Genomic DNA, 27378 nt, shown 5'->3' with positions numbered 1-27378 from the left:
CGGATGGTTTCAACACAGCGCCCCTCACAGTCATCTAGTGTTTATATAAATAATTGGCGTTAACTTAACAATTGCCCCAATGGTACAAATAAAGTTTGTTTTATGGATTCATTATAATGAATCTCAAAGTCTACAATCCATAACAAATTCGCCTCTAAAAGTTTCCCGACATTGTTTGAGTGAGAGTATTGTTCTGAGACGAGAGTCCACGTCCTGTACAAGTCATCGTATGACATAGGAGGAAGTGAAGGCAGCAGTTGCAAGATATAGTCATTTAGCCAGCTAATCTCAGATACGTTTTTTTTTATCAGAGAAGATATGTCAGCAAGCATGCAAATTAAGGTAATAACGTTATCTTGTTAAAAGGTTTGACTTCTCGTGACAAACTGACCAATGCATTATGCACTAGCTAGAATGTTACAATTCTACATCGACACACGTGTCACATTATACTAGTATTAGCTAACCAGGATATAGCTAGTTCGCTAGCTAGCTATAGCTACACGGACAACGTTAAACTCAAATGTCTCAAGTATAAACTTTACAGCTTGCAGAACTAGTCAGTTCACTAGTAGCTAACTAACATAATGCTAGTAGGCATCCGCTAGCTGTCAAACTATCACGTATTTCACCATAGATAGCTACTGTGGAATGGTCATTGACATTACTCCACTTCGATGCACCTACCTAGCTATTAATTTATGTGACAGGTCAAGAGTGTGACTAATGACATGTATATTCTTGCCAGATTGGAATCATTGGAGGCTCTGGCCTTGATGACCCAGACATATTGGAGGGAAGGACTGAGAAATATGTAGACACACCTTATGGAAAGGTAAGTTCAAATTCTACATATTCTATGTGGTAGGCAGGCTGTCTCTGCTATGAACAAACAATCATGTGCACCTTTGAGTGATGCACGATATCGACATCTCCGCCATTTTCTGGATGCTAAAATTCAAATAGTTCTCCTAATTTCAGTGTGACAACTAGCATGTATAGTGTTGAGAATCATTGTACCATCCAAACCGCTGTGAAATATATTTTCCATAACCAAAAATATTTTATTTTCAGCTGTTTTGAAACTGGTATACACACACAGAACAGATGTACCGCTTCTTAGACTTGCTTTCAATGAGAATGACGGATCCATTTATATGTGAATTTGGTTGGGTACCACAAAAATGACATATTGCAGCTTTAAAATGACAAGTGCCACCAATCTTAGTCCTGAATGTGGCAATGCTTTCCATTGTGTACAGCACAGCCATTACTAACATAATATTGGACGAAGGGAGCCTAACATTACTCCATAGGCCAAGGACTTTGTGTCAGGTTTCCCCAACTGGCAGGCTGAATTTAGCCCTCGGGTGTAATGTTTGGCTCTGAGCAACAACAAAAAAGTTTTGAAATTATGTTGTAATCAAATATATATTTTTCGGGCTTCTTGCGGTCAATTTGCAGTTTACAAATGATTTGTACTTAAAGGGAAAGAAGATGCCTAGTCAGTTGCACAACTGAATGCATTCAACCGAAATGTCTTTCTCATTTAACCCAACCTCTCTGAATCAGACGTCCACTTCATTGGCGCCCAGGGAAATTAGCTGTTTGGGGTTAACTGCCTTGCTCAAGGGCAGAACGGCAGATCTTTCAACCTTGCTGGCTTGGGATTTCAAACAACAACCTTTCGGTTACTGGTCCAACGCTCTTAACTGCTAGGCTACCTGCCGCGGTTATGTTCCGGACCCGTGGCCATCTGCTAAAGAAGTAGATCAACGGTCCCTGACATACATGTTCTGTTTAAAGGGCAAATTAGCTCTGGAAGCAAAACCGCTAAATGCGCCATCTAAATGTGAACCAAGGAAAGCCCCCCGGCCAAACCCTTCCCTAACCCGGACGGCGCTGGGCCAACTGTGTGCCGTCCTACAGCTGGCTGGGTTTGAACCCCAGGCTGTCGTGGCGGTTAAAACAGTCTACAGTAAGTACATATTTTCCATTTGTGAAATAATTGGATGTGATATGAATGCAGAGGGATTTATGTTCCTGTAACCGTACCGCATTGAGCCTCCCGAGTCTCAGATTGCTGTGCCACTCGGGAGGCTCAATTGTGGTATGGTTCTAGAAACATAAATCCCTCTATTTGCATGTCACAAGAAAATATACACTTACTGTTTTAACACAGTTGCAGCAGACAGTATTTTTCAGTGACAACACATTTGTGGTGTCTGGGTGTCTGTCTTCCGTTTACACACAGGTGTTTGGAGACACCAATAGTTAATTAGCACAGGTAGTCCACTCTTTCTTCTGTCTGTTTTCAGTAAACATGGAAATATGGCTGTGTGGGAACCCTATAAAGTTGTGTATCAATTTAACCTTTTGTTTTATGCTTCCAAAACCATACCGCAAGCGATGCGTGTTCATTTTCAGACCGAGCGTAGTGGCTCTTAACAACACTCCCCTCTACAGACGACGCCTTTGTCCAATTATTCTTATGTGTAATGGAACTGAGTCATTACACATAAGTCATTGGCTATCTAGTGTGTGTAAGCCTAACTGTTAAGGAAGTGTAGTTTGTCAACTGGAGACGCACACAGTGTGTTGATTAGAGGTCGACCAATTATGATTTTTCAACGCCGATGTTATTCTGTTATAACTAAGTCTATGATTTGATAGAGCAGTCTGACTGAGCGATGGTATTGTTATGAAAACTTGAAATCGGCCCTAAATAATCGGTCGACCTCTAGTGTTGGTCCTGTGCAAAACTGATTTTTCTTTGTGTTATGAAAGATAAGGGAATATCGGGATAGGTTTCAAAACCAGTTTGAAAGTGATGTTTATTGACTTTTCTAAACGTTAAAACACAGCGACTGTAGTTCACATGGAGCCAAATGTGGACAAATGTAACCGAGAAGGGTTTTCCAGAGCTACATAGCCACGCACATTGACATAAAGCAAAATGGCCCTTGTCTCACGATTGTTGAATAAAATGATTTTTGATTTGGTCCTTCAGCTGGTCAAACTTTTTGACAAAATATCCACTGGAAAGTATTCTTAAACAGACTTCAAAACAGGGGTCTCAGAGCATGTGTGACAATCAAGATGTTTGCTCATGCATGTGATGCATGTATGTTAACCAAAGTCTTGCAGGTGTTTACATGGTTTTTGCATGTGCCAGGGGATCAAAATTTCGCCGATGCCGATTATTGGAGGACAATTACAATTACAACAATACTGAATGAACACTTATTTTAACTTAATATAATACATCAATAAAATCAATTTAGCCTCAAATAAATAATGAAACATGTTCAATTTGGTTTAAATAATGCAAAAAAAAAGAAGAAGAAGAGAGAAGAAAGTAAAAGTGCAATATGTGCCATGTAAGAAAGCTAACGTTTAAGTTCCTTGCTCAGAACATGACAACATATGAAAGCTGGTGGTTCCTTTTAACATGAGTCTTCAATATTCCCAGGTAAGTTTTAAGTTGTAGTTATTATAGGAATTATAGGACTATTTCTCTCTATACCATTTGTTTTTCATTAACCTTTGACTATTGGATGTTGTTATAGGCACTTTAGTATATTGCCAGTGTAACAGTATAGCTTCCGTCCCTCTCCTCGCTCCTCCCTGGGCTCGAACCAGGAACACAACGACAACAGCCTCCCTCGAAGCAGCGTTACCCATGCAGAGCAAGGGGAACAACTACTCCAAGTCTCAGAGCGAGTGAAGTTCGAAACGCTATTAGCGCGCACCCCGCTAGCTAGCTAGCCATTTCACATCGGTTACACCAGCCTAATCTCGGGAGTTGATAGGCTTGAAGTCATAAACAGCGCAATGCTTGACGCACAACGAAGAGCTACTGGCAAAACGCACAAAAGTGCTGTTTGAATGAATGCTTACGAGCCTGCTGCTTCCTACCATCGCTCAGTCAGACTGCTCTATCAAATCATAGACTTAGTTATAACAGAATAACACGCAGAAATACGAGCCGTAGGTCATTAATATGGTCGAATCCGGAAACCATAATCTCGAAAACAAGACGTTAATTCTTTCAGTGAAATACGGGACTGTTCCGTACTTTATCTAAAGGGTGGCATCCATAAGTCTAAATATTCCTGTTACATTGCACAACATTCAATGTTATGTCATAATTACGTAAAATTCTGGCAAATTAGGCGGCCCAAACTGTTGCATATATGCTGACTCTGCGGGCAATGAACGCAATTGAAGTGACACAATTTCACCTGGTTAATATGGCCTGCTAACCTGGATTTATTTTAGCTAAATATGCAGGTTTAAAAATATATACTTGTGTGTATTGATTTTAAGAAAAGCATTGATGTTCATGGTTAGGTACACATTGGAGCAACGATACGCACCGCATCGATTATATGCAACGCAGGACACGCTAGATAAACTAGTAATAACATCAACCATGTGTAGTTAACTAGTGATTATGATTGATTGTTTTTATAAGATAAGTTTAATGCTAGCTAGCAACTTACCTTGGCTTACTGCATTCGCGTAACAGGCAGGCTCCTCATGGAGTGCAATGAGAGGCAGGCAGGTAGTTAGAGCGTTGGACTAGTTAACTGTAAGGTTGCAAGATTGAATCCTGCAAGCTGTTAAGGTGAAAATCTGTCATTCTGCCCCTGAACGAGGCAGTTAACCCACCATTCCTAGGCTGTCATTGAAAATAAACATATTTTCTTAACTGACTTGCCTAGTTAAGCAAAGATTGATTAAAGGTGTAAAAAAATATATATATATATATTGCAAAATCTGTGTCCAAAAATACAGATTTCCGATTGTTATGAAAACTTGAAATCGGCCCTAAATAATCGGTCGACCTCTAGTGTTGGTCCTGTGCAAAACTGATTTTTCTTTGTGTTATGAAAGATAAGGGGAATATCGGGATAGGTTTCAAAACCAGTTTGAAAGTGATGTTTATTGACTTTTCTAAACGTTAAAACACAGCGACTGTAGTTCACATGGAGCCAAATGTGGACAAATGTAACCGAGAAGGGTTTTCCAGAGCTACATAGCCACGCACATTGACATAAAGCAAAATGGCCCTTGTCTCACGATTGTTGAATAAAATGATTTTTGATTTGGTCCTTCAGCTGGTCAAACTTTTTGACAAAATATCCACTGGAAAGTATTCTTAAACAGACTTCAAAACAGGGGTCTCAGAGCATGTGTGACAATCAAGATGTTTGCTCATGCATGTGATGCATGTATGTTAACCAAAGCCTTGCAGGTGTTTACATGGTTTTTTGCATGTGCCAGGGGATCGAAATTTCAACGGCAGTAGCCAGGTATAACATTTTGACCAGCTGAAGGACCAACCGCACAGATAACCGGTAGGATTATGGAAAATCTATTTCACAGGGGTTTAGATGCTACAATGATTCTCTACACTATACATTGCTTGTTTTGCCACAAACTAAAATTAGGCAAATTATTAGAACCAGGAAAGGGCAGTGTGATTTCCGCGTAGTGCATCTTTAAACTTAGAATTATTTACTTGACTTTTATACACCTATAAATTGACTCCTTAAAATAATTTAGTCTGTCAAGTTTGCCACCAGCGTGCTGCTGTAGGGAAGTAAAGCAGAAGTCGAATCCATCACTTCCGTTGTTTGGCTGTGTCCATAGCAACATTTTGAAAATGAGATGGATACCAATAATTGGTATAACAGTCTGGTTTATTAGGCAACACCAATCTCAGCGTTCCAGTGTAATGCCAATCTTTTTTACCAACTGAAAACTGTGCCTTAGATTCTACCTAATAACATCTCTTCTCTTTTCCCCCGACAACCCAACCAGCCTTCAGATGCCCTTATAATGGGGAAGATCAAAAATGTTGAATGTGTGCTCCTTGCAAGGTAAGCAGTGGAATGAATTGGAGAATCTCAATTGCATTCTCTTTGTGTCCTCTCCCTCACCTCCTTCTCAAAACCCATTGGAGGAGGATGAGGCGAGGAGAGAGGAAACGAGGAGTATGCATATTGAGATTCACCCGTGGAGAGATCCTAGGAGTACTGAACCAGATGAACTCCACCTCTGTTTCTTATGAATTTGTGCCATCTAGTGGCTGTGTGTTGCAATTTTAAAACTTATTAGACCTGATCTCTCTTCTCCAACACCCTACAGGCTAAACATTCCCCCAATACCAAATCCACCACTGGCCCTCTAGCTAACTTATGTAGATGTCTAATAATCAGGTAGGTATACTTAGAATGATTTTGTATGTGTTTTTAAAAACACTTGCCCTTTTTAGAAGTGGAGTTTGTAAACGTATTGCTTAGCCTACACATACAAATCCTTTCAGAGATACAGAAGTTTCTAGTGGATTAGGTGCTATAGGAGTCAAATTAGAGATTCGTTTTCAGCCTTTGGTAAACACTGAACTATTCACACTCCACATTATACTGGTCCCTAGGCATGGGAGACAGCACACCATCATGCCAACTGACGTCAACTACCAGGCTAACATCTGGGCGTTGCGAGAGGAGGGCTGCACACATCTCCTGGTCACCACGGCCTGTGGTTCCCTCCGGGAAGAGATCCAACCAGGAGACATCGTCATCATCGACCAGTTTATAGACAGGTGAGGGCCAGTTTCCTAGGCCTGGAGTCCAGGACTCACAGAAGGTTGAATCCAGGCTTGAAATGAGAATGAAAGCAGTCTTTTGGACATGGTGGTTGCCAGTGGTTAGTTCAGTTGTTGTTGTCTATTGAGTGAGTCCAAATCCAATGCTTCCCTGGTATATGTACTGTTATGTACACTGAACAAAAATACAAACGCAACATATAAAGTGTTGGTTTCATGGGCTGAAATAAAAACTCATTGTCCCTACGCAACAAAAACGTATTCCTCTCAGATTTTGTCCACAAATTTGGTTACATCCCCGTTCTCCTTAGCCAAAGATAATTGCAGGAATGTCCACTGGTGCTGTTGCCAGAGAATCGAATGGTAATTTCTCTACCATAAGCTGCCTCCAACTTCGTTTTAGAGAATTTGGCAGTACGTCCAACCGGCCTCACAAATGCAGACCACATTTTACCACGCTAGCCCAGGCTGGGCCTGGCTCCCCAGCGGGTGGGTCTGGCTCCCCAGCGGGTGGGCCTGGCTCCCCAGCGGGTGGGCCTGGCTCCCCAGCGGGTGGGCCTGGCTCCCCAGCGGCTGGGCCTGGCTCCCCAGCGGGTGGGCCTGGCTCCCCAGCGGCTGGGCCTGGCTCCCCAGCGGGTGGGCCTGGCTCCCCAGCGGGTGGGCCTGGCTCCCCAGCGGGTGGGCCTGGCTCCCCAGCGGGTGGGCCTGGCTCCCCAGCGGCTGGGCCTGGCTCCCCAGCGGCTGGGCCTGGCCCTGGCTCCCCAGCGGGTGGGCCTGGCTCCCCCGGGTGGGCCTGGGACCTGGCTCCCAGCGGGTGGGCCTGGCTCCCCAGCGGGTGGGCCTGGCTCCCCAGCGGGTGGGCCTGGCTCCCCAGCGGCTGGGCCTGGCTCCCCAGCGGCTGGGCCTGGCTCCCCAGCGGCTGGGCCTGGCTCCCCAGCGGCTGGGCCTGGCTCCCCAGCGGCTGGGCCTGGCTCCCAGCGGCTGGGCCTGGCTCCCCAGCGGCTGGGCCTGGCTCCCAGCGGCTGGGCCTGGCTCCCCAGCGGCTGGGCCTACACCCTGCCCAGTCATGTGAAACCCATAGATTAAGGCCTAAAGCATTTATTTCAATTGACTGATTCCCTTATATGAACTGTAACTCAGTAAAATCTTTGAAATTGTTGCATGTTGCGTTTATATTTTTGTTCAGTATAGATATGGAGTAAAAGTCAAACGCAGCCTATCTGTAAATGCTATCAATTAAAAGTGTAGATATTGTTTAGGTTTCTACATACCTGATGGAGTATAAATAGAACGGTACATGTGTCATGGCAAAACAGAATGTTTGTAAAGCCATGGGGGTAGAATTACAGTCGGAATGACAAGTCATCAAGAGAGAATCTCAGTTATTTGAAGAATTATTCCCAAGTCACTATCTCTGAAATGGTCTGGTATGGCTCAGACAAGGATTTCTTCATCTCTCAACCATCTTTCTCCTGTTTAAGTTCAGACAGTGCGACATCTATCTCAACTGATAACATTTAAAAGAACTTGCAAGTTGTCCATTCTTTTCCCTTCCAAACAGTGACTGATGCTGAGTGTGTGTACAGTATTCCAACCTGGGGCAAGGCAACAACAAAGGCCTTGGTGTCAAACAGAAACAGACTCACATTACTCATCTCTGAAGGCCACGTTCTCTGACTGGTATTTCTGATAGTCAACGACTCAACTATCATCCCACGGCCAGCCACCGTTCATCTGTCTCATTTCCTCATTCCCTAAAAGAACCAATAAGAGAAGGAACGAGATTGTGTGTCATGATTGGTGGATAGTCGATGCTCTGAAACGGACTCTGCACTGAGGGCCCGGGACTTGGCGGAGTACAGCTGCCACGTGTGTCACGTTGTGGCTAGAGCTGCGTCCTGAGAGGAAACCAACACCTTTTATGTTTTTATAGAACTGACAGGACTTATAGGGTTTTACGGGCTGCTGGTTTGAAACGGGGGTTTCTGTTTCTTTTTGTTCAATATGTGGTTTGCTAGTTTCTTGTGAAGGAGGAGGACAGTGAGGTTTTGAATGAACTGAGATGAGGTTGTTCTGTTGACTGGCTGTTTGATACCTTTTTGTAGGAAGTGCTTGTATTACCTGAAGCGTTGTGGAATGTGCTTAGGGTGTGAATTGTGACATACCGAATGTTCAGTGGGTCTATCCTCCATGTCGTAAGCTGTTTATAAGGTTTGACTGTGTTTTCAGTGAAAGCGAGGAACTAGAGAGAAATAGGCCTCGGTGGAAGGTTGCATCACAAATTGATCTCATTTGAATAAGGATGCAGTGAGGTTATCACGGGCAGTAAAACCATTATGACTGTTCAGTTTTGAATGTTATCACCTTTGTGTCAGTCTATGGGAATACATTTCAGTAACAGGTAATTTTAATCCTTCAGCGTGAGTCATGTTTCCCACGGTTAGGATAGACCTCTGGACGGCCTTCAGTTGAGCAGCATAGTTTAGTAAACTGTGGCCAGATATGATATAATTTCAGCTCTAGGCCCAGAGAGGCAACAGCAGGGTCCCAACAGTCAGCGAAGCAGCATCTTGTTACTGTACGTACGTAGTCCTGCACCACACCTAGGAATCAACACCATTCACAAGTGTCTCCTCTCTGGCCGTTCTCACTTTCATTAATAATGAAACAGAAATTAGACGCAGCACGTTCTCAGTAAGTTTGTCTGAAATCTCTGTGGGATGATTCCCAGTTGAAAAATTTCCTCTGTGCTTGTTCCCTCTGTGCTTGTTCCCTCTGTGCTTGTTCCCTCTGTGCTTGTTCCCTCTGTGCTTGTTCCCTCTGTGCTTGTTCCCTCTGTGCTTGTTCCCTCTGTGCTTGTTCCCTCTGTGCTTGTTCCCTCTGTGCTTGTTCCCTCTGTGCTTGTTCCCTCTGTGCTTGTTCCCTCTGTGCTTGTTCCCTCTGTGCTTGTTCCCTCTGTGCTTGTTCCCTCTGTGCTTGTTCCCTCTGTGCTTGTTCCCTCTGTGCTTGTTTCCCTCTGTGCTTGTTCCCTCTGTGCTTGTTCCCTCTGTGCTTGTTCCCTCTGTGCTTGTTCCCTCTGTGCTTGTTCCCTCTGTGCTTGTTCCCTCCTGGTTCAAGGGAAGCTCCAACCACGATTTCAGAACTCTTATCTGGAAATGTTGCTGCCCTAAACACATGTGATGGCCATCAGTTGTAGCACTGATAAAACATGCTGAATTTCAAGTTGTTTGGTGTCCCATTTTCTCTACTAGTAATAGACTAGACTATTCATTCTGGTGCACAAGCATTCATTGTTTTGATTGGATGGTATTTTTAGGACGATTATCCAATGTGTTTGCCTTAGCAAAGAAATACTGAATAAATGTAAGAAATAATGCATGCTCACCTATTTTACCCCCCCATCTCTAGATTCCAAGTTACCACACACAACTCTACCCATTATTCTATCAGAGTGGAACATAACTCCTCTCATTGTCCTGAGGGTGTGTTGCTGCATTGAATTGAATTGTCAGTAGAATTCTATGCAATGGACCGTAAATTGAGAATGTGTTCATGGGGCAGTCTTGTTGATTTGAGAGTGCAGTGCACACAAACAGCTTTGTCTCCAAGCGCTCTCCGTTGTCCAGTAAGTCAAAACGTAGTGCCTTGAATGAGAAGTAACGGATCATTTCTGCACCCCTCCCTCGGGATTGACACCTGACATTGACTCCACATCCTCTGTGCCTGACACCTGACATTGACTCCACATCCTCTGTGCCTGACACCTGACATTGACTCCACATCCTCTGTGCCTGACACCTGACATTGACTCCACATCCTCTGTGCCTGACACCTGACATTGACTCCACATCCTCTGTGCACCTGACATTGACTCCACATCCTCTGTGCCTGACATTGACTCCACATCCTCTGTGCCTGACATTGACTCCACATCCTCTGTGCCTGACACCTGACATTGACTCCACATCCTCTGTGCCTGACACCTGACATTGACTCCACATCCTCTGTGCCTGACACCTGACATTGACTCCACATCCTCTGTGCCTGACACCTGACATTGACTCCACATCCTCTGTGCCTGACATCTGACATTGACTCCACATCCTCTGTGCCTGACACCTGACATTGACTCCACATCCTCTGTGCCTGACATCTGACGTTGACTCCACATCCTCTGTGCCTGACACCTGACATTGACTCCACATCCTCTGTACCTGACACCTGACAATGACTCCACATCCTCTGTGCCTGACATTGACTCCACATCCTCTGTGCCTGACACCTGACAATGACTCCACATCCTCTGTGCCTGACATCTGACATTGTCTCCACATCCTCTGTACCTGACATTGTCTCCACATCCTCTGTGCCTGACACCTGACATTGTCTCCACATCCTCTGTGCCTGACACCTGACATTGTCTCCACATCCTCTGTGCCTGACATCTGACATTGACTCCACATCCTCTGTGCCTGACATTGACTCCACATCCTCTGTGCCTGACACCTGACATTGACTCCACATCCTCTGTGCATCTGACGTTGATTCCACATCCTCTGTGACACCTGACATTGACTCCACATCCTCTGTGCCTGACACTGACATTGTCTCCACATCCTCTGTGCCTGACATCTGACATTGACTCCACATCCTCTGTGCCTGACATTGACTCCACATCCTCTGTGCCTGACACCTGACATTGACTCCACATCCTCTGTGCCTGACACCTGACATTGACTCCACATCCTCTGTGCCTGACACCTGACATTGATTCCACATCCTCTGTGCCTGACATCTGACATTGACTCCACATCCTCTGTGCCTGACATTGATTCCACATCCTCTGACAATTGACTCCACATCCTCTGTGCCTGACACCTGACATTGACTCCACATCCTCTGTACCTGACACCTCCTCTGACATTGACTCCACATCCTCTGTGCCTGACACCTGACATTGTCTCCACATCCTCTGTACCTGACCTGACATCTGACAATGACTCCACATCCTCTGTGCCTGACATTGACTCCACATCCTCTGTGCCTGACACCTGACATTGATTCCACATCCTCTGTGCCTGACATCTGACATTGACTCCACATCCTCTGTGCCTGACACCTGACATTGACTCCACATCCTCTGTGCCTGACATTGACTCCACATCCTCTGTGCCTGACACCTGACATTGTCTCCACATCCTCTGTGCCTGACACCTGACATTGACTCCACATCCTCTGTGCCTGACACCTGACAATGACTCCACATCCTCTGTGCCTGACACCTGACATTGACTCCACATCCTCTGTGCCTGACACCTGACATTGACTCCACATCCTCTGTGCCTGACACCTGACATTGACTCCACATCCTCTGTGCCTGACACCTGACATTGACTCCACATCCTCTGTGCCTGACACCTGACATTGACTCCACATCCTCTGTGCCTGACACCTGACATTGACTCCACATCCTCTGTGCCTGACATTGACTCCACATCCTCTGTGCCTGACACCTGACATTGACTCCACATCCTCTGTGCCTGACACCTGACATTGACTCCACATCCTCTGTGCCTGACACCTGACATTGACTCCACATCCTCTGTGCCTGACACCTGACATTGTCTCCACATCCTCTGTGCCTGACACCTGACATTGACTCCACATCCTCTGTGCCTGACACCTGACATTGACTCCACATCCTCTGTGCCTGACACCTGACATTGACTCCACATCCTCTGTGCCTGACACCTGACATTGATTCCACATCCTCTGTGCCTGACACCACATCCTCTGTGCCTGACATTGACTCCACATCCTCTGTGCCTGACACCTGACATTGACTCCACATCCTCTGTGCCTGACACCTGACATGACTCCACATCCTCTGTGCCTGACATTGACTCCACATCCTCTGTGCCTGACACCTGACATTGACTCCACATCCTCTGTGCCTGACACCTGACATTGACTCCACATCCTCTGTGCCTGACACCTGACATTGATTCCACATCCTCTGTGACTGACATCTGACATCCACATCCTCTGTACCTGACACCTGACATTGATTCCACATCCTCTGTGCCTGACACCTGACATTGACTCCACATCCTCTGTGCCTGACACCACATCCTCTGACATTGATTCCACATCCTCTGTGCCTGACACCTGACATTGACTCCTCTGTACCTGATCCTCCTCTGTGCCTGACACCTGACAATGACTCCACATCCTCTGTGCCTGACATCTGACATTGACTCCACATCCTCTGTGCCTGACACCTGACATTGATTCCACATCCTCTGTGCCTGACACCTGACATTGACTCCACATCCTCTGTGCCTGACACCTGACATTGACTCCACATCCTCTGTGCCTGACATCTGACATTGACTCCACATCCTCTGTGCCTGACATTGACTCCACATCCTCTGTGCCTGACACCTGACATTGACTCCACATCCTCTGTGCCTGACACCTGACATTGACTCCACATCCTCTGTGCCTGACATCTGACATTGACTCCACATCCTCTGTGCCTGACATTGACTCCACATCCTCTGTGCCTGACATCTGACATTGACTCCACATCCTCTGTACCTGACATTGATTCCACATCCTCTGTGCCTGACACCTGACATTGACTCCACATCCTCTGTGCCTGACATTGACTCCACATCCTCTGTGCCTGACATTGACTCCACATCCTCTGTGCCTGACACCTGACATTGACTCCACATCCTCTGTGCCTGACACCTGACATTGACTCCACATCCTCTGTGCCTGACACCTGACATTGACTCCACATCCTCTGTGCCTGACATCTGACATTGACTCCACATCCTCTGTGCCTGACACCTGACATTGACTCCACATCCTCTGTGCCTGACATTGACTCCACATCCTCTGTGCCTGACATTGACTCCACATCCTCTGTGCCTGACACCTGACATTGACTCCACATCCTCTGTGCCTGACACCTGACATTGACTCCACATCCTCTGTGCCTGACACCTGACAATGACTCCACATCCTCTGTGCCTGACATTGACTCCACATCCTCTGTGCCTGACACTGATATTGACTCCACATCCTCTGTGCCTGACACCTGACATTGACTCCACATCCTCTGTGCCTGACACCTGACGTTGACTCCACATCCTCTGTGCCTGACACCTTGACTCCACATCCTCTGTGCCTGACACCTGACATTGACTCCACATCCTCTGTGCCTGACATCTGACATTGACTCCACATCCTCTGTGCCTGACACCTGACATTGACTCCACATCCTCTGTGCACCTGACATTGACTCCACATCCTCTGTGCCTGACACCTGACATTGACTCCACATCCTCTGTGCCTGACACCTGACATTGACTCCACATCCTCTGTGCCTGACACCTGACATTGACTCCACATCCTCTGTGCCTGACATTGACTCCACATCCTCTGTGCCTGACACCTGACATTGACTCCACATCCTCTGTGCCTGACATCTGACATTGACTCCACATCCTCTGTGCCTGACACCTGACATTGACTCCACATCCTCTGTGCCTGACACCTGACATTGACTCCACATCCTCTGTGCCTGACACCTGACATTGACTCCACATCCTCTGTGCCTGACATTGACTCCACATCCTCTGTGCCTGACACCTGACATTGACTCCACATCCTCTGTGCCTGACACCTGACATTGACTCCACATCCTCTGTGCCTGACACCTGACATTGACTCCACATCCTCTGTGCCTGACACCTCAGAGAAACCTCTGTGCCTGACATCACATTGACTCCACATCCTCTGTGCCACACCTGAGTTGACTCCATCCTACTGTTACACCTGACAGGAGTCTCCAGAATCCTCTGTTAGCCTGTTGACTCCACATCCTCTGTGCCTGACATTGACTCCACATCCTCTGTGCCTGACATTGTTCCACATCCTCTGTGCCTGACACCTGAGTCAGTGAGTTATTCCTTTTGCCCACCTGACATTGTTCCACATCCTCTGTGGCCGCTCTCAGGAAACTAGGGTGTCTCTGCTCCAATTCCAAACCCTATGGCCTGTCTAGGATAGCCTACTGTTACAACTGCAGGGCCAGTCCTGTTCCAAATGGGGAACTAACATGTTAGGACTTGTTCAGTCTTGTCCCGCTGCGAAGCATGTGACCCATCAGCATATTTCTGGAAGGGTTTCCTTGATGATTACCTTAGTCAGTGAGTTATTGGTTTTGCCCCCTGCTCCTGTTCCAACCCCTGTTGGCCTGTCTAGGTTAGCCAGGGTTTCTCTGCTCCTGTTCCAAACCCTGTTGGCCTGTCTAGGTTAGCCAGGGTTTCTCTGCTCCTGTTCCAAACCCTGTTGGCCTGTCTAGGTTAGCCAGGGTTTCTCTGCTCCTGTTCCAAACCCTGTTGGCCTGTCTAGGTTAGCCAGGGTGTCTCTGCTCCTGGTCCAAACCCTGTTGGCCTGTCTAGGTTAGCCAGGGTGTCTCTGCTCCTGTTCCAAACCCTGTTGGCCTGTCTAGGTTAGCCAGGGTTTCTCTGCTCCTGTTCCAAACCCTGTTGGCCTGTCTAGGTTAGCCAGGGTTTCTCTGCTCCTGGTCCAAACCCTGTTGGCCTGTCTAGGTTAGCCAGGGTTTCTCTGCTCCTGGTCCGAACCCTGTTGGCCTGTCTAGGTTAGCCAGGGTGTCTCTGCTCCTGTTCCAAACCCTGTTGGCCTGTCTAGGTTAGCCAGGGTTTCTCTGCTCCTGGTCCAAACCCTGTTGGCCTGTCTAGGTTAGCCAGGGTTTCTCTGCTCCTGTTCCAAACCCTGTTGGCCTGTCTAGGTTAGCCAGGGTGTCTCTGCTCCTGTTCCAAACCCTGTTGGCCTGTCTAGGTTAGCCAGGGTGTCTCTGCTCCTGGTCCAAACCATGTTGGCCTGTCTAGGTTAGCCAGGGTTTCTCTGCTCCTGGTCCAAACCCTGTTGGCCTGTCTAGGTTAGCCAGGGTTTCTCTGCTCCTGGTCCAAACCCTGTTGGCCTGTCTAGGTTAGCCAGAGTTTCTCTGCTCCTGGTCCAAACCCTGTTGGCCTGTCTAGGTTAGCCAGGGTTTCTCTGCTCCTGTTCCAAACCCTGTTGGCCTGTCTAGGTTAGCCAGGGTGTCTCTGCTCCTGTTCCAAACCCTGTTGGCCTGTCTAGGTTAGCCAGGGTGTCTCTGCTCCTGTTCCAAACCCTGTTGGCCTGTCTAGGTTAGCCAGGGTGTCTCTGCTCCTGGTCCAAACCCTGTTGGCCTGTCTAGGTTAGCCAGGGTGTCTCTGCTCCGCCGGTTGGCTGAGAGCATTAACGGTTCACCATGCCTCAGACGGTCTCTGTTCTCTCTCTCATTCACCACTGTAGCGTTGCACCACATTACAGTATGTGGTACTGACAGCTGATGTGTAGTGCTAAGATGAGGTACGTTTTCCAAACTACAATGAGTGAGCGATACAATACATAGCATAATTATAGTCTCTCTGCTTTAACTGACAGTAGCCAATGTTCCTCCTCGGGAGTCTTGTTGACATTGACAACAGTAGGTTATTTCTCAATCGTGGCATTTATGGAATATTCTACATTCACGTTTTAATTGGGTGGTGAGGGAATAGTCTCTCTGCTTTAACTAACAGTAGCCAATGTTCCTCCTCGTCAATGTCAACAAGACTCCCAACAGTAGGTTATTTCTTAATCGTGGCATTTATGGAATATTCTACGCTCCCGTTTTAGTTGGGTGGGGAGGGGTGGGTTAGTATGCATTTCCTGTATAGAATGGTCCTGGAATGCCATGCTGTCTCAGCATTTCTGGAATGTAAGGTCACTCTGTATGGTAAACCAACCTCACCGTTTAGTAGTCGGCTCATGTGCACTCACTCTGACTGATGTACCGGTTCTTCACAATGTTCTCTGTAACAGCTGATTTACTCTGTTAATGATGTGGACACTGGAGAGACTTGTTAGCAGAGCTTCACTGAGCTCTCACTGTGACACCCAAAGCAGAAATGGGTCATTGTATGTGTTGTGTAACTTCAAGCCTCAGTAAGAAATCATCCTCCATTTACTGGTGTGACCAAAGGACTCAATATGGCTCCTCCTGTCAGTGTCACTACAGTCTTAATATGTGTTCCTCCTGTCAGTGTCACTACAGTCTAAATATGTGTTCAGTGTCCGTACTCCTGTCAGTGTTCCTCCTGTCAGTGTCCGTAAATAGTCTGTGTTCCTCCTGTCAGTGTCCGTACAGTCTAAATATGTGTTCCTCCTGTCAGTGTCCGTCACCGTATACAGTCTAAATATGTGTTCCTCCTGTCAGTGTCTGTCACAGTCTAAATATGTGTTCCTCCTGTCAGTGTCACTACAGTCTTAATATGTGTTCCTCCTGTCAGTGTCCGTAAATATGTGTTCGTACAGTCTTAATATGGGTTCCTCCTGTCAGTGTCCGTACGTAAATGTGTTCAGTCTTCTAAATATGTGTTCCTCCTGTCAGTGTCCGTACAGTCTAAATATGTGTTCCTCCTGTCAGTGTCCGTATGTGTTCCTCCTGGTGTCCGTAAACATGTGTTCCTCCTGTCAGTGTCACTACAGTCTAAATATGTGTTCCTCCTGTCAGTGTCCGTACAGTCTAAATATGTGTTCCTCCTGTCAGTGTCCAGTCTAAATATGTGTTCCTCCTGTCAGTGTCCGTAAATATGTGTTCCTCCTGTCAGTGTCCGTACAGTCTAAACATGTGTTCCTCCTGTCAGTGTCACTACAGTCTAAATATGTGTTCCTCCTGTCAGTGTCCGTAGTGTCAGTCTAAACATGTGTTCCTCCTGTCAGTGTCACTACAGTCTAAATATGTGTTCCTCCTGTCAGTGTTCCTCCTGTCAGTGTCCGTAAGGTCTAAATATGTGTTCCTCCTGTCAGTGTCCGTACAGTCTAAATATGTGTTCCTCCTGTCAGTGTCACTACAGTCTAAATATGTGTTCCTCCTGTCAGTGTCACTACAGTCTAAATATGTGTTCCTCCTGTCAAATATGTGTCCTCCTGTCACAGTCTAAATATGTGTTCCTCCTGTCAGTGTCCATACGGTCTAAATATGTGTTCCTCCTGTCAGTGTCCGTATGTGTTCCTCCTGTCAGTGTCCGTAAAAATATGTGTTCCTCCTGTCAGTGTCCGTACAGTCTAAATATGTGTTCCTCCTGTCAGTGTCCGTACGTACAATCTTAATGTGTTCCTCCTGTCAGTGTCCGTACGTACAGGCTTAATATGGGTTCCTCCTGTCAGTGTCCGTACGTACAGTCTTAATATGTGTTCCTCCTGTCAGTGTCCCTAGGGTCTTAATATGCGTTCCTCCTGTCAGTGTCCGTACGTACAGTCTTAATATGTGTTCCTCCTGTCAGTGTCCGTACGGTCTAAATATTTCCTAGTAACATGAGGACAAGGAGTTGTCTTTCTAAGCTTGCCTTTCCTCAGTGTATCGTTTAGGCGGTAGGTAGCTTCAGGGCCCGGGGTAGCACCTCACAGCAGCCGGTTTCTGGGCTTGCTCATTTGAGCAGAGACCGGGTAGAGAGAGTGTGTGAGGGAGGGGCATGTAGAACTGGAATGTGGCCTGGGTGGAACCCTGACTCAGCGCCACAGCTCTGGAATCTGGAGGGCAGCTGCCTGTCGGCATGGCGACAAATGTTAAATGCTGGCTCAGTCCATCCTCACCATCCCTTGAAATATGATATGTATAATCATGGTAGCAATTGAAATGAAACAGTTCAAAGATCATGGGGAAAATATTAGACAAGTTGAAGACACAACAGTTCTCCTGACACGAGACTGAATCCAACATTACACTGTTATGTGCATTTTACATTTACTGTACTTTTCGCCACATTTGTTAATAACAATCGGATCATATTCTGGATACATTCAGTAACATGATAAGAATATTCCTGGAGAATGTGGGGTAGGTGCAACACAAGACAAAAAAATGGGTTTAAGTGAGCGGACTAACTGGTTTCTCCAAGTGGCCACACACCTTTCCAAAGTGTACACCGTTCATATGTAATTTCAATGCACTTTATGACGAGTCTTTTTTGAGCTCTTCTAGCTGTGCTGTTGAGGAACTAGAGCAGCACACTTGTAGTTGTTTGGAACACAGCCCTGCATCCCCGCCATCACACAACTAAGGTTTACGCAATCAAAAAACGCTCCATTATAAATTGCATCTGGGACAGGTGGGCATGATTTAAAAGCTGTTCTATTGTCAACATGGCTAACATGATATCAACGCTCAATTTACTATAATCCTCAACGTCTCATCTTTCAAAATACATTGAGTCCTCTTATTTACAGCATTTCCTTCACTCAAGACAAAACATGTGCAAAGGTGTCCCAATTAGCAGGAGGTATGGGGACAACGTGTCAGTCAAACCCATACAGTGCTGAGCTCTGTCATTTTATAACATGTTACTTGTACAGCCACTCAAATCTAATTTAGGCATTTATCAGTGCCCAAATCTGCCATTTTCAATCTGTAATACGGGTTCGAAAGTGTAAAGGGTTAACGAGTCGCCTCCTCCTCCTCTTAAGGGTTTTGGGGGATTCCATGCAGTAATTCCCAGATTTAGTCCACATTGCTAAACAGTTTGGCTCGTTTCAATGTCTGCAGCCATGAAATATCTTATTTTATTCTCAGTTTCTATGGAGATTTGTTTGTCTTATGTATTGTGAGGGCCAGTTGTTGCAAAGCACTGGCTTGTTATTAAAAGACCCTGATCCATTCAGCATGTATTAGTCATTGTGATGACTACTTGTGGATGAAAACACTTAGTTTTTTTGCTACAGTGACAGGATGAATGCCTTTCACATTCAGACACCATTGTTGCCACATTGCACAACTCTAACCTTGAAAGGAGAAAAATACCAACATTTACCGTAGAATTTAGTCACTCTGGGCCTACCCTGTAAGAATGTAGTCTATTTATAGGATCCTAGAATGTATTTGATAAAGTATTTTATGCACTGCGAGAAACTAAAAAGTCAGACAGGAAGTGAAGTGTTAAACGGAAGAGAAATTCTCCCAAGTTCTCATTTTTATCACCAGAATAACTGCTAGCAGGTACATTTTTCTTGTTTTGCCCCCTGAATGAGTCATGGTAGCAGAGTTCTTCTTGTTTTGACCTCTGAGTGAGACATGGTAGCAGAGTTCTTCTTGTTTTGACCCCTGAGTGAGACATGGTAGCAGAGTTCTTCTTGTTTTGACCCCTGAGTGAGACATGGTAGCAGAGTTCTTCTTGTTTTGACCCCTGAGTGAGACATGGTAGCAGAGTTCTTCTTGTTTTGACCCCTGAGTGAGACATGGTAGCAGAGTTCTTCTTGTTTTGACCCCTGAATGAGACATGGTAGCAGAGTTCTTCTTGTTTTGCCCCTGAGTGAGACATGGTAGCAGAGTTCTTCTTGTTTTGACCCCTGAATGAGACATGGTAGCAGAGTTCTTCTTGTTTTGCCCCTGAGTGAGACATGGTAGCAGAGTTGTTGAACCCAACCCTTGTCACTGACCTGTCATTTCCTGTGTGTCCTCCCTCCCTCCCTCCCAGGACGACAAAGAGGGCCCAGACGCTGTACGACGGGCGGCCCACCAGTCCTCCAGGCGTGTCTCACATCCCCATGGCTGAGCCCTTCTGCACCCGGACCAGGGAGGTCAGTGTCCATGGCCCCGTTCCAAATCAACCACTAGCACTTTGACCGGTGTCTGTGGCCTGGTTCCAAATCAACCCCTGCCACTACAATGTTGTAGTGGTGGGTGTTGCCTGCTGGGGAGTGAGTGAATGTTGTGTCATTGGAACACAGGATGCTTGTGAGGGGAGGACTGCTCATAAATGGCTGGAACGGAGTAAATGGAATGGTATTGAATACCTGGAAACTATGTGTTTGATGTTTGATACTGTTCCATTCATTCTGTTCCAGCCATTACTATGAGCCTGTCCTTCCCAATTTAAGGTGCTACCAGCAGCCTGTGCATTGGAACTTTTGATTGCTGTTTTTGGTGTATACTGAGGCTTTGCATTGTTACAAATATTTACTTATTTCTAAGTGTTCATAAAACACACAAACATGGGCATTGACAAAAACACTGACCACTCTCTCCTAGAAAATGACGTCACGCCTCTCCCTCCCCATGCCCAGGTGCTGCTGGAGGTGGCGCGCGGCCTGGGGGTGAAGTGCCACCCGCAGGGTACGGTGCTCACCATCGAGGGCCCTCGCTTCTCGTCGCGTGCCGAGAGCCTGATGTTCCGCCAGTGGGGTGCCGACGTTATTAACATGACCAGCGTGCCCGAGGTGGTCCTCGCCAAGGAGGCGGGCCTTTGCTATGCTAGCATCGCCATGGCCACCGACTACGACTGCTGGAAGGAGCATGAGGAGGCTGTGAGTTCTTTTGTTTTGTGTGGAAATTCCCTCCCCATCTTATTTTTTTAATTGATTGTATGCTCTGATGAAGGTCTTGCGACTGAAAGCTTAGCCTTATTTTTTTAATTGATTGTATGCTCTGATGATGGTCTTGCGACTGAAAGCTTAGCCTTATTTTTTTAATTGATTGTATGCTCTGATGAAGGTCTTGCGACTGAAAGCTTAGCCTTATTTTTTTAATTGATTGTATACTCTGATGAAGGTCTTGCGAGGCCTTATTTTTTTTTTTTGTTCACCTTTTATTTAACCAGGTAGGCCAAGAACAAGTTCTCATTTACAACTGCGAACTGGCCAAGATAAAGCAAAGCAGTGTGACACAGACAACAGAGTTACACATGGAGTAAACAATAAACAAGCCAATAACACAATAAACAAGGCAATGACACAGTAGAAAAAAAGAAAGTCTATATACAGTGTGTGCAAAATGCAATGAAATGTATGCATTGATCCTGAGTGTGTGGAGATTTTATTCCATGACATTTATTGATAGGAAAGTTAGTATGAGAGGACAGGGAAGACCGGAAGAGAGTGTCAAACACGCAGTAGGATGGATACGCACTGACGCCCAACGCCGACAGTGGCTTGCAACCGCTAGTCAGCTACCCAGGCCGCAGGGAAGAAGCGTTTACCCACGTGTGTGTGTGAAGTTCTGTAACTGTTTCGAGGAGAGATGTTTTGGAATGTCCTCAATTTTCAGTTGCACCACAACACAGGTTATCTGGAAAATTGTTATACAAATGCACCCGTTTCACTAAGATGACGCATTCATGTACTGCATGTGGTCAATTGTCTTGTTACTTGGTAATATGTCTTACATCCGCTTTCACGGCAGTTGGACATTTCCAACTGAAATATTAGGCAAAAAATGAGTGACTAAGAACTGAAATGCGTCAGAGCTTTTTATTTTTACCACAGTAAAACACTGTGCTTTCATTTTTTCAATTTCTCAGGGCTCCGGACTTTTCCACCACATTCTTGACAAGGTGACATGACATTTTCCCTCACGTGGTATTTAGAGTCAAATCAAATGTAGGTTAGAGGTCACCGTCAATGAATTCCATGAACACTTTTCATAGAACGATTTCTCCCTGAATTTTGAGAACTAGCCTTTTTTCCTTAATATCCTGTGTGTGTAGTTAGTCACTTCTCCATCAGTGAGAGCCATTGTTTGGTAGTGTGTCTAAAACGTTTGTGACATGAGGGCTGAAGTGACCGTTCCGTTTTACGGCTCTCTACGTGTACTCCAGCTGTCACACTGACCTAGAGGTCGACTCATTCTGATTTAAATGCATTTATATTCGTACATAAACAAAGCAGGAATTCAAAATGTCTCAAGTTAATGACTAAATAGTCACATGCCTTTGTCACAAAGCTGTAGCAAAACAAATGCAAATAGTATTTTTCGGGATTTGAAATTGCACAATGACATTTTGTCTGGTATAAATTTACTCCTCGTCAGCATTTTACAGGCAACTGTTTACGTTTCTAATTCTTCCGCCTGATTATTATATCACTCTGAAGTACCACATGCATGCGCGCGCACACACACACACACACACACACACACAACAGCTTCCGAGTGAGTGACTGTCACCCACTATCCAGTTGATAAATTATGTCTGGGGGAGGCTCGGCTTCCCCTTCCTAGTTCCTGCAGCTGACCTCCTGGCCACCCCTCCCCCTCCTTCCCCCTCCTGTTGCACACCCTCTCGCCACATCCTTCCGCCCTATCTACGCCTTCCCTCGCTGTGAGCCTGCCAGCCTCCGGTGTGAGTCCTGCCAGCTGAGGTTGAGTCACCGGTATACAGTTGTCCACAGGGCCTGAGAGATCACAACAAAACAGACCCTCAGTTCAGGGGTGTGTTCATTAGGGCACACAACAACAACAACAACAACAACAAAAGTGTTTTGCTGGTCACATGTTGTGGTCACTGTGCTACATTTCACAAAGTAACGTGGTCTTATGTTGTAGTGTATCAATCATTAAAAGGTTGTATAAGTGAATGTCCCTTGAGGAGTTCCATGGTAACATACTATCTTGGGTGGCACACCCCAACTGTATCGTCTTGTTATAAACGGCATGCTGTCTGGAGCTGCATGGCATTTAGCCTAGTCGACAGTGAGTGTAGGAACAATTTCTCTGAATTCATCATAGTAGTTATCTCAATGTAGCCAATAATACATGTATGATTAGATCAAATTGTTTACATGTTTTGCTCCAATCTAAATGTTCATAGTGAAAAGGATTGTTTACCATGTTTATCTTATCCTGTGGAGTCATGGCTTTGTAGCCGTATGTATTATAATGGGGTTCTATCATTATTTACTGTACTGTAAGTAGCTATATGTATCACAGCTTGATGCAGCCCTTGCTTGGTCAAAAGTAGTGCACTAAATAGGTGACCAGGTGCTATTTGGGATATAATCTTGATGTCATTGGAGCTGCTGTGTCCAAAGTCTCCATGGACACATCACTCTCTGTCTGACAGAGATTGATACCACTCTCTCTCTGTGTTTCAGTTATTGTCATTACCACTGATGATGGAGTGAAGGACAGGGGTAGGTAATTACACAACAAGCAAGGGTTTAACAGACCATTAGATTATCTTTAGTGATTTTCATACTCCCTTTTACTTGAGCTGTTAGCTATACCATGCTTTAAGGAGTACAGGTGTTTCATATGGTCTTATTTTATAGTCTTATCCTATAGAAATCACTCCACGGGCTAGCTGCCAATGTTTAAAGAGGATGGGCCTGGCTTTCAGAGCACCCCGTATTACACCCTGCAAGGTGTAAATCCTAAAACGCACGAAGGCTCAAAACACATGGAAAACGTAGTATGAAATAAATGCCTGCTATTGAACCATGCTCATTGCGCACTCAAACTGAACCTGTAGGCTACAGTACAGTGTAGGATGTCTGTGTGAACTGGGCTAAGAGCTTTAATTCACAGATGTGTTTACTTTGTACCTCACAATATTTCATCTGAGGCTTGGGTTGAAAAAAAAGAAAAATTGCGCCCAAGTTCAAAATGAAGTTGACGTTCGAATGCGGTTGCCTGGAGACAATAAGACGGGTAAGAAAGGAAAGTGAAAGTAACGTCGACAGTAGCTCCAGGTCTTAACGTGTCCGACCGGCTCTGTGACTGTCCAGGCGTGGCACGACGATCTCTCACGATGACTGTCAGTTTACTGAGGTGAATTTTCATCAGCAATAGCAATGGGCGATAATATCATGGATGTAAAACGCATGTAATTACACAACAAGCAATGTATTTGTGTGTTCAGGAGGGCGTTTTTGTTGTCAGTTTCCACAGATAATTATTTTTTATGAAGCGCCTGCTTCGAACAGCCTTGGTTATACTGTAAAAACAAACTTAGAATATATATAAAAAATGTAACCCTTTATCGAGACAAGTAAGTTATTATTTACAATGACGGCCAAATGCAGCTTCGATTCGAACCAGGTACTGCAGTGGAGCTTCTTGCACTGAGATGCAGTGTCAGACCACTGCGCCACTCGGGAGATAATATTACTCTTATTAAAATGAAAGAGAAAAAATGGTGTAGCAGCCCTGATATTGACAAGAAGAAAATGTTCACATTTTTATTAATAACCCAACGTTTTGACAACGGTATTTTATAAATGTTTGCGTCTCACATTGTGAGGCACCTCCTTTGGTCTTGCAAGTGTTTAAGGCTGTCAGTCGCCATCTTTCTCCATATTCAGAATGTGACTAGAATTTACCGAGTTAAGCACCTCAATCCCAAAACGTATTCATTAAATGTATTTCCTGGCTGTACCAGGTCTGCGTCGACAACGTCCTGAAGACTATGAAGGAGAATGCCAACAAGGCCAGCAGTATCCTGCTCACTGCTATTCCCCTGATCTGCACCCAGGAGGACTGGACCCACACCATAAAGGCTCTGAAGGTAAGATTTACCATTGTAATGTACCCAGGTTCCTCTCTAGGGGGGGGGGGGGGTAAATAGAATTATGTATAATTAAACATTATTTATCCTTAGGCAATTAAGTGCTTTATTTTTTTCCTTCTTACCAAGCAACGTGCAATCATATGGGTTTGTAGGAGAGCTGGTGCTGTTCAGTGTCTTTCTACTAGGTCAAATGCTCAGTAAGCACATTCTCACTGAGTTACTCACTGCTGAGTTGGCCTGCATCCACATTGGACAGTTATTGGGTAATAAAGTGACCTGTCTTGATGCCTCCATGTTAGGCTTCTGGTCTGTATTTAAAGGGGATGTATTTTAGGACGTCTAGCTCTGAATCTAGTGAATCCTGCTTATAGAACTAATGGAATAGTCCCAAAAGTGATAAGAAATAAATGCTATGGGAACCCAGGTCTGGTGTTCAAGGTGATTTCCCTCAGGACACCTGGCTCTGAACCCAATGAGCCATAATGTAAAAGCCCTTAGGCTTACCCTCGCTTCGTTATTCATCCTCAATGACACTTCAGTCAGTGAGATGGTGACTAATTTGACGTGCTAAACAGACATTCCAGTATGGCAGTCTTCGTGAAGCAAACACTCAAAACAAACGTATTAGTTTGTTTTACTAACAGATTGCGATATGTATATTTTCTAAACTGTTTTTGTTAGTACCTCTGCTACTATTTAGTGTGTGTTTGGTTTCTTTCAGACAACAGCCCAATCCTCAATAATGCTACCAAAACAACATTGAGAACCACCGAAAAGCCTCTCGCCACCCCTGTATATCAGAGAATGACTTGCAACACACCAGCCACCAATACCAACAATGGATTCATCTCTCTCTCGATTCCTCATCAGTGAATCACAAGAAAGTGCCTGATATGCATGTTTTCATTATTGTACATTTGCCAGGATTTCACAACACATTTGAGTAACATTACATCGTTTGCCAGAAGCATACCATTCTGCATCCCACTGCTGGCTTGCCTCTGAAGCTAAGCAGGGTTGTTCCTGGATGGGAGACCAGATGCTGCTGGAAGTGGTGTTGCAGGGTGAATAGGAGGCATTCTTTCTTCTGGTCCAAAAAAAAGGTCCCAATGCCTCAGGGCAGTGATTGGGGAAATTTCCCTGTGTAGGGTGCCGTCTTTCAGATAGGTATATATAGATAGGTGTCCTGAGAGCCACTGTTTCACTGTTTGTATACTGTTCAGCCATGTTTTCATACTGTAGATACATTCTAAAATGTAACTATGCATTAAAGTATGTCTTATGTCTTCTGAAAGAAAGGTTAAAGGACTTAGTTGGTTGTTTTCATGGACTGTTTGTAACCGGTATGGTCTGTACATGTAGGTCTATGACCAACAAGACTTTTGCACCGAGTATAATTGGAACAGGACATTCAATCAAAAGCAACTGCCACTTCCGTTGATCAAGCCTGTTTATCCGGCTTTGGGGTGAAGTTTAGTTTAGGTACATATCTAGGATCAGCTTCCCCAATCCTAACCATTTAGTGGGAGAAATGCTAAACTGGCTGAACTGGCTGAAGACCAACTTCACCATACTGTTTTTCCACTTTGTTGCCCTGAAACAAGGTCAAACCACATTGTTGATAGATTCGTGGCTCTTTTCTCCTAATTATTAGGTGAGGGAATAGTGGATTCATGGCTCATATACTTTCCATAAAATAAAAGGCCTTGTTTCATTAAGAAAGACTTCCACTGAGGGCATTATCCATCTGTGACGGGATCATCCAAAACTATCTTCAAAACACTTCATGTTAACCTAGCACTTATTTTTACATGGATTCACAGCTGCAGTATTATAATGTGCTAATAGGGTTCACTTCAGGAAGTAGGCTTAACAGTCAACATGATGGTGGATATTCAGTTATGATTGTGTTCGACTGCATGTACAAATGTGTCAAATGTGTTTGCAAGTGTAACAAAATCAATAAAGTTATGTAGATTGGAAATGTGCTTTCATTTTTTTAAATCAGGAAGTTAGCTAGAACCTTAACCTAACACTTGTTTGAAGTGAGCATATGGCTCAACATTGGACTTCCTGTCATTATGTTTATGCTCTGCTGTTACAAGTGAAATGATAGGTACTTTTGCAAAATGCCAGATGCTTATAAGATTCTCCCTTTATCTCATCTTGGTACTGTACCTTTAGTGACAAGTTGTCACCATTCAAATACGTTTGACTCGGAGAAAGATGAAGATCAGGAAGTAGACTCACTCGAGGTAGTGAACATGATGCAGCTTAACTAACGCAAATAAATACTTTTAAATGACGAACTTCAAGAAGAGCACATGGTTTAAATATAGCCTCCTTTCAAAATAGACGAATGCATATATTTTACTATTT

General features: G+C 45.1%; 1 protein-coding gene and 1 long non-coding RNA gene across 4 annotated transcripts; both read left to right on the top strand.

Annotated features, from left to right (window-relative positions):
- Positions 1 to 26983, top strand: LOC118378653 (S-methyl-5'-thioadenosine phosphorylase). 2 transcript variants are annotated; one of them, XM_052505843.1, is made up of 9 exons: positions 101 to 342; positions 749 to 835; positions 5830 to 5888; positions 6157 to 6227; positions 6446 to 6613; positions 20194 to 20296; positions 20783 to 21022; positions 24871 to 24996; positions 25721 to 26983. In XM_052505843.1, exons 3-9 carry the CDS (start codon positions 5871 to 5873, stop codon positions 25760 to 25762), a joined length of 768 nt encoding a protein of 255 aa, XP_052361803.1. In that variant the 5' UTR covers positions 101 to 342; positions 749 to 835; positions 5830 to 5870; the 3' UTR covers positions 25763 to 26983. The 2 variants fall into 2 exon arrangements, with proteins under 2 accessions (XP_052361802.1, XP_052361803.1); XM_052505842.1 differs by lacking the exon at positions 6157 to 6227 and having other exon boundaries at positions 1 to 342.
- On the top strand, positions 14740 to 16329 carry LOC127922128 (uncharacterized). 2 transcript variants are annotated; one of them, XR_008110441.1, is made up of 4 exons: positions 14740 to 15243; positions 15294 to 15343; positions 15394 to 15493; positions 15694 to 16329. It is a non-coding gene; the product is annotated as an uncharacterized LOC127922128 (long non-coding RNA). The 2 variants fall into 2 exon arrangements; XR_008110440.1 differs by having other exon boundaries at positions 15294 to 15493.
- Positions 26984 to 27378: the final 395 nt, after the last annotated feature.

The sequence above is a fragment of the Oncorhynchus keta genome, unplaced genomic scaffold, assembly GCF_023373465.1.
Source record: "Oncorhynchus keta strain PuntledgeMale-10-30-2019 unplaced genomic scaffold, Oket_V2 Un_contig_24661_pilon_pilon, whole genome shotgun sequence".
NCBI classification, from domain to species: Eukaryota; Metazoa; Chordata; class Actinopteri; order Salmoniformes; family Salmonidae; genus Oncorhynchus; species Oncorhynchus keta.
Note: the sequence above shows the minus strand (reverse complement) of the source record. Positions and strands in the feature narration are given on the sequence as shown.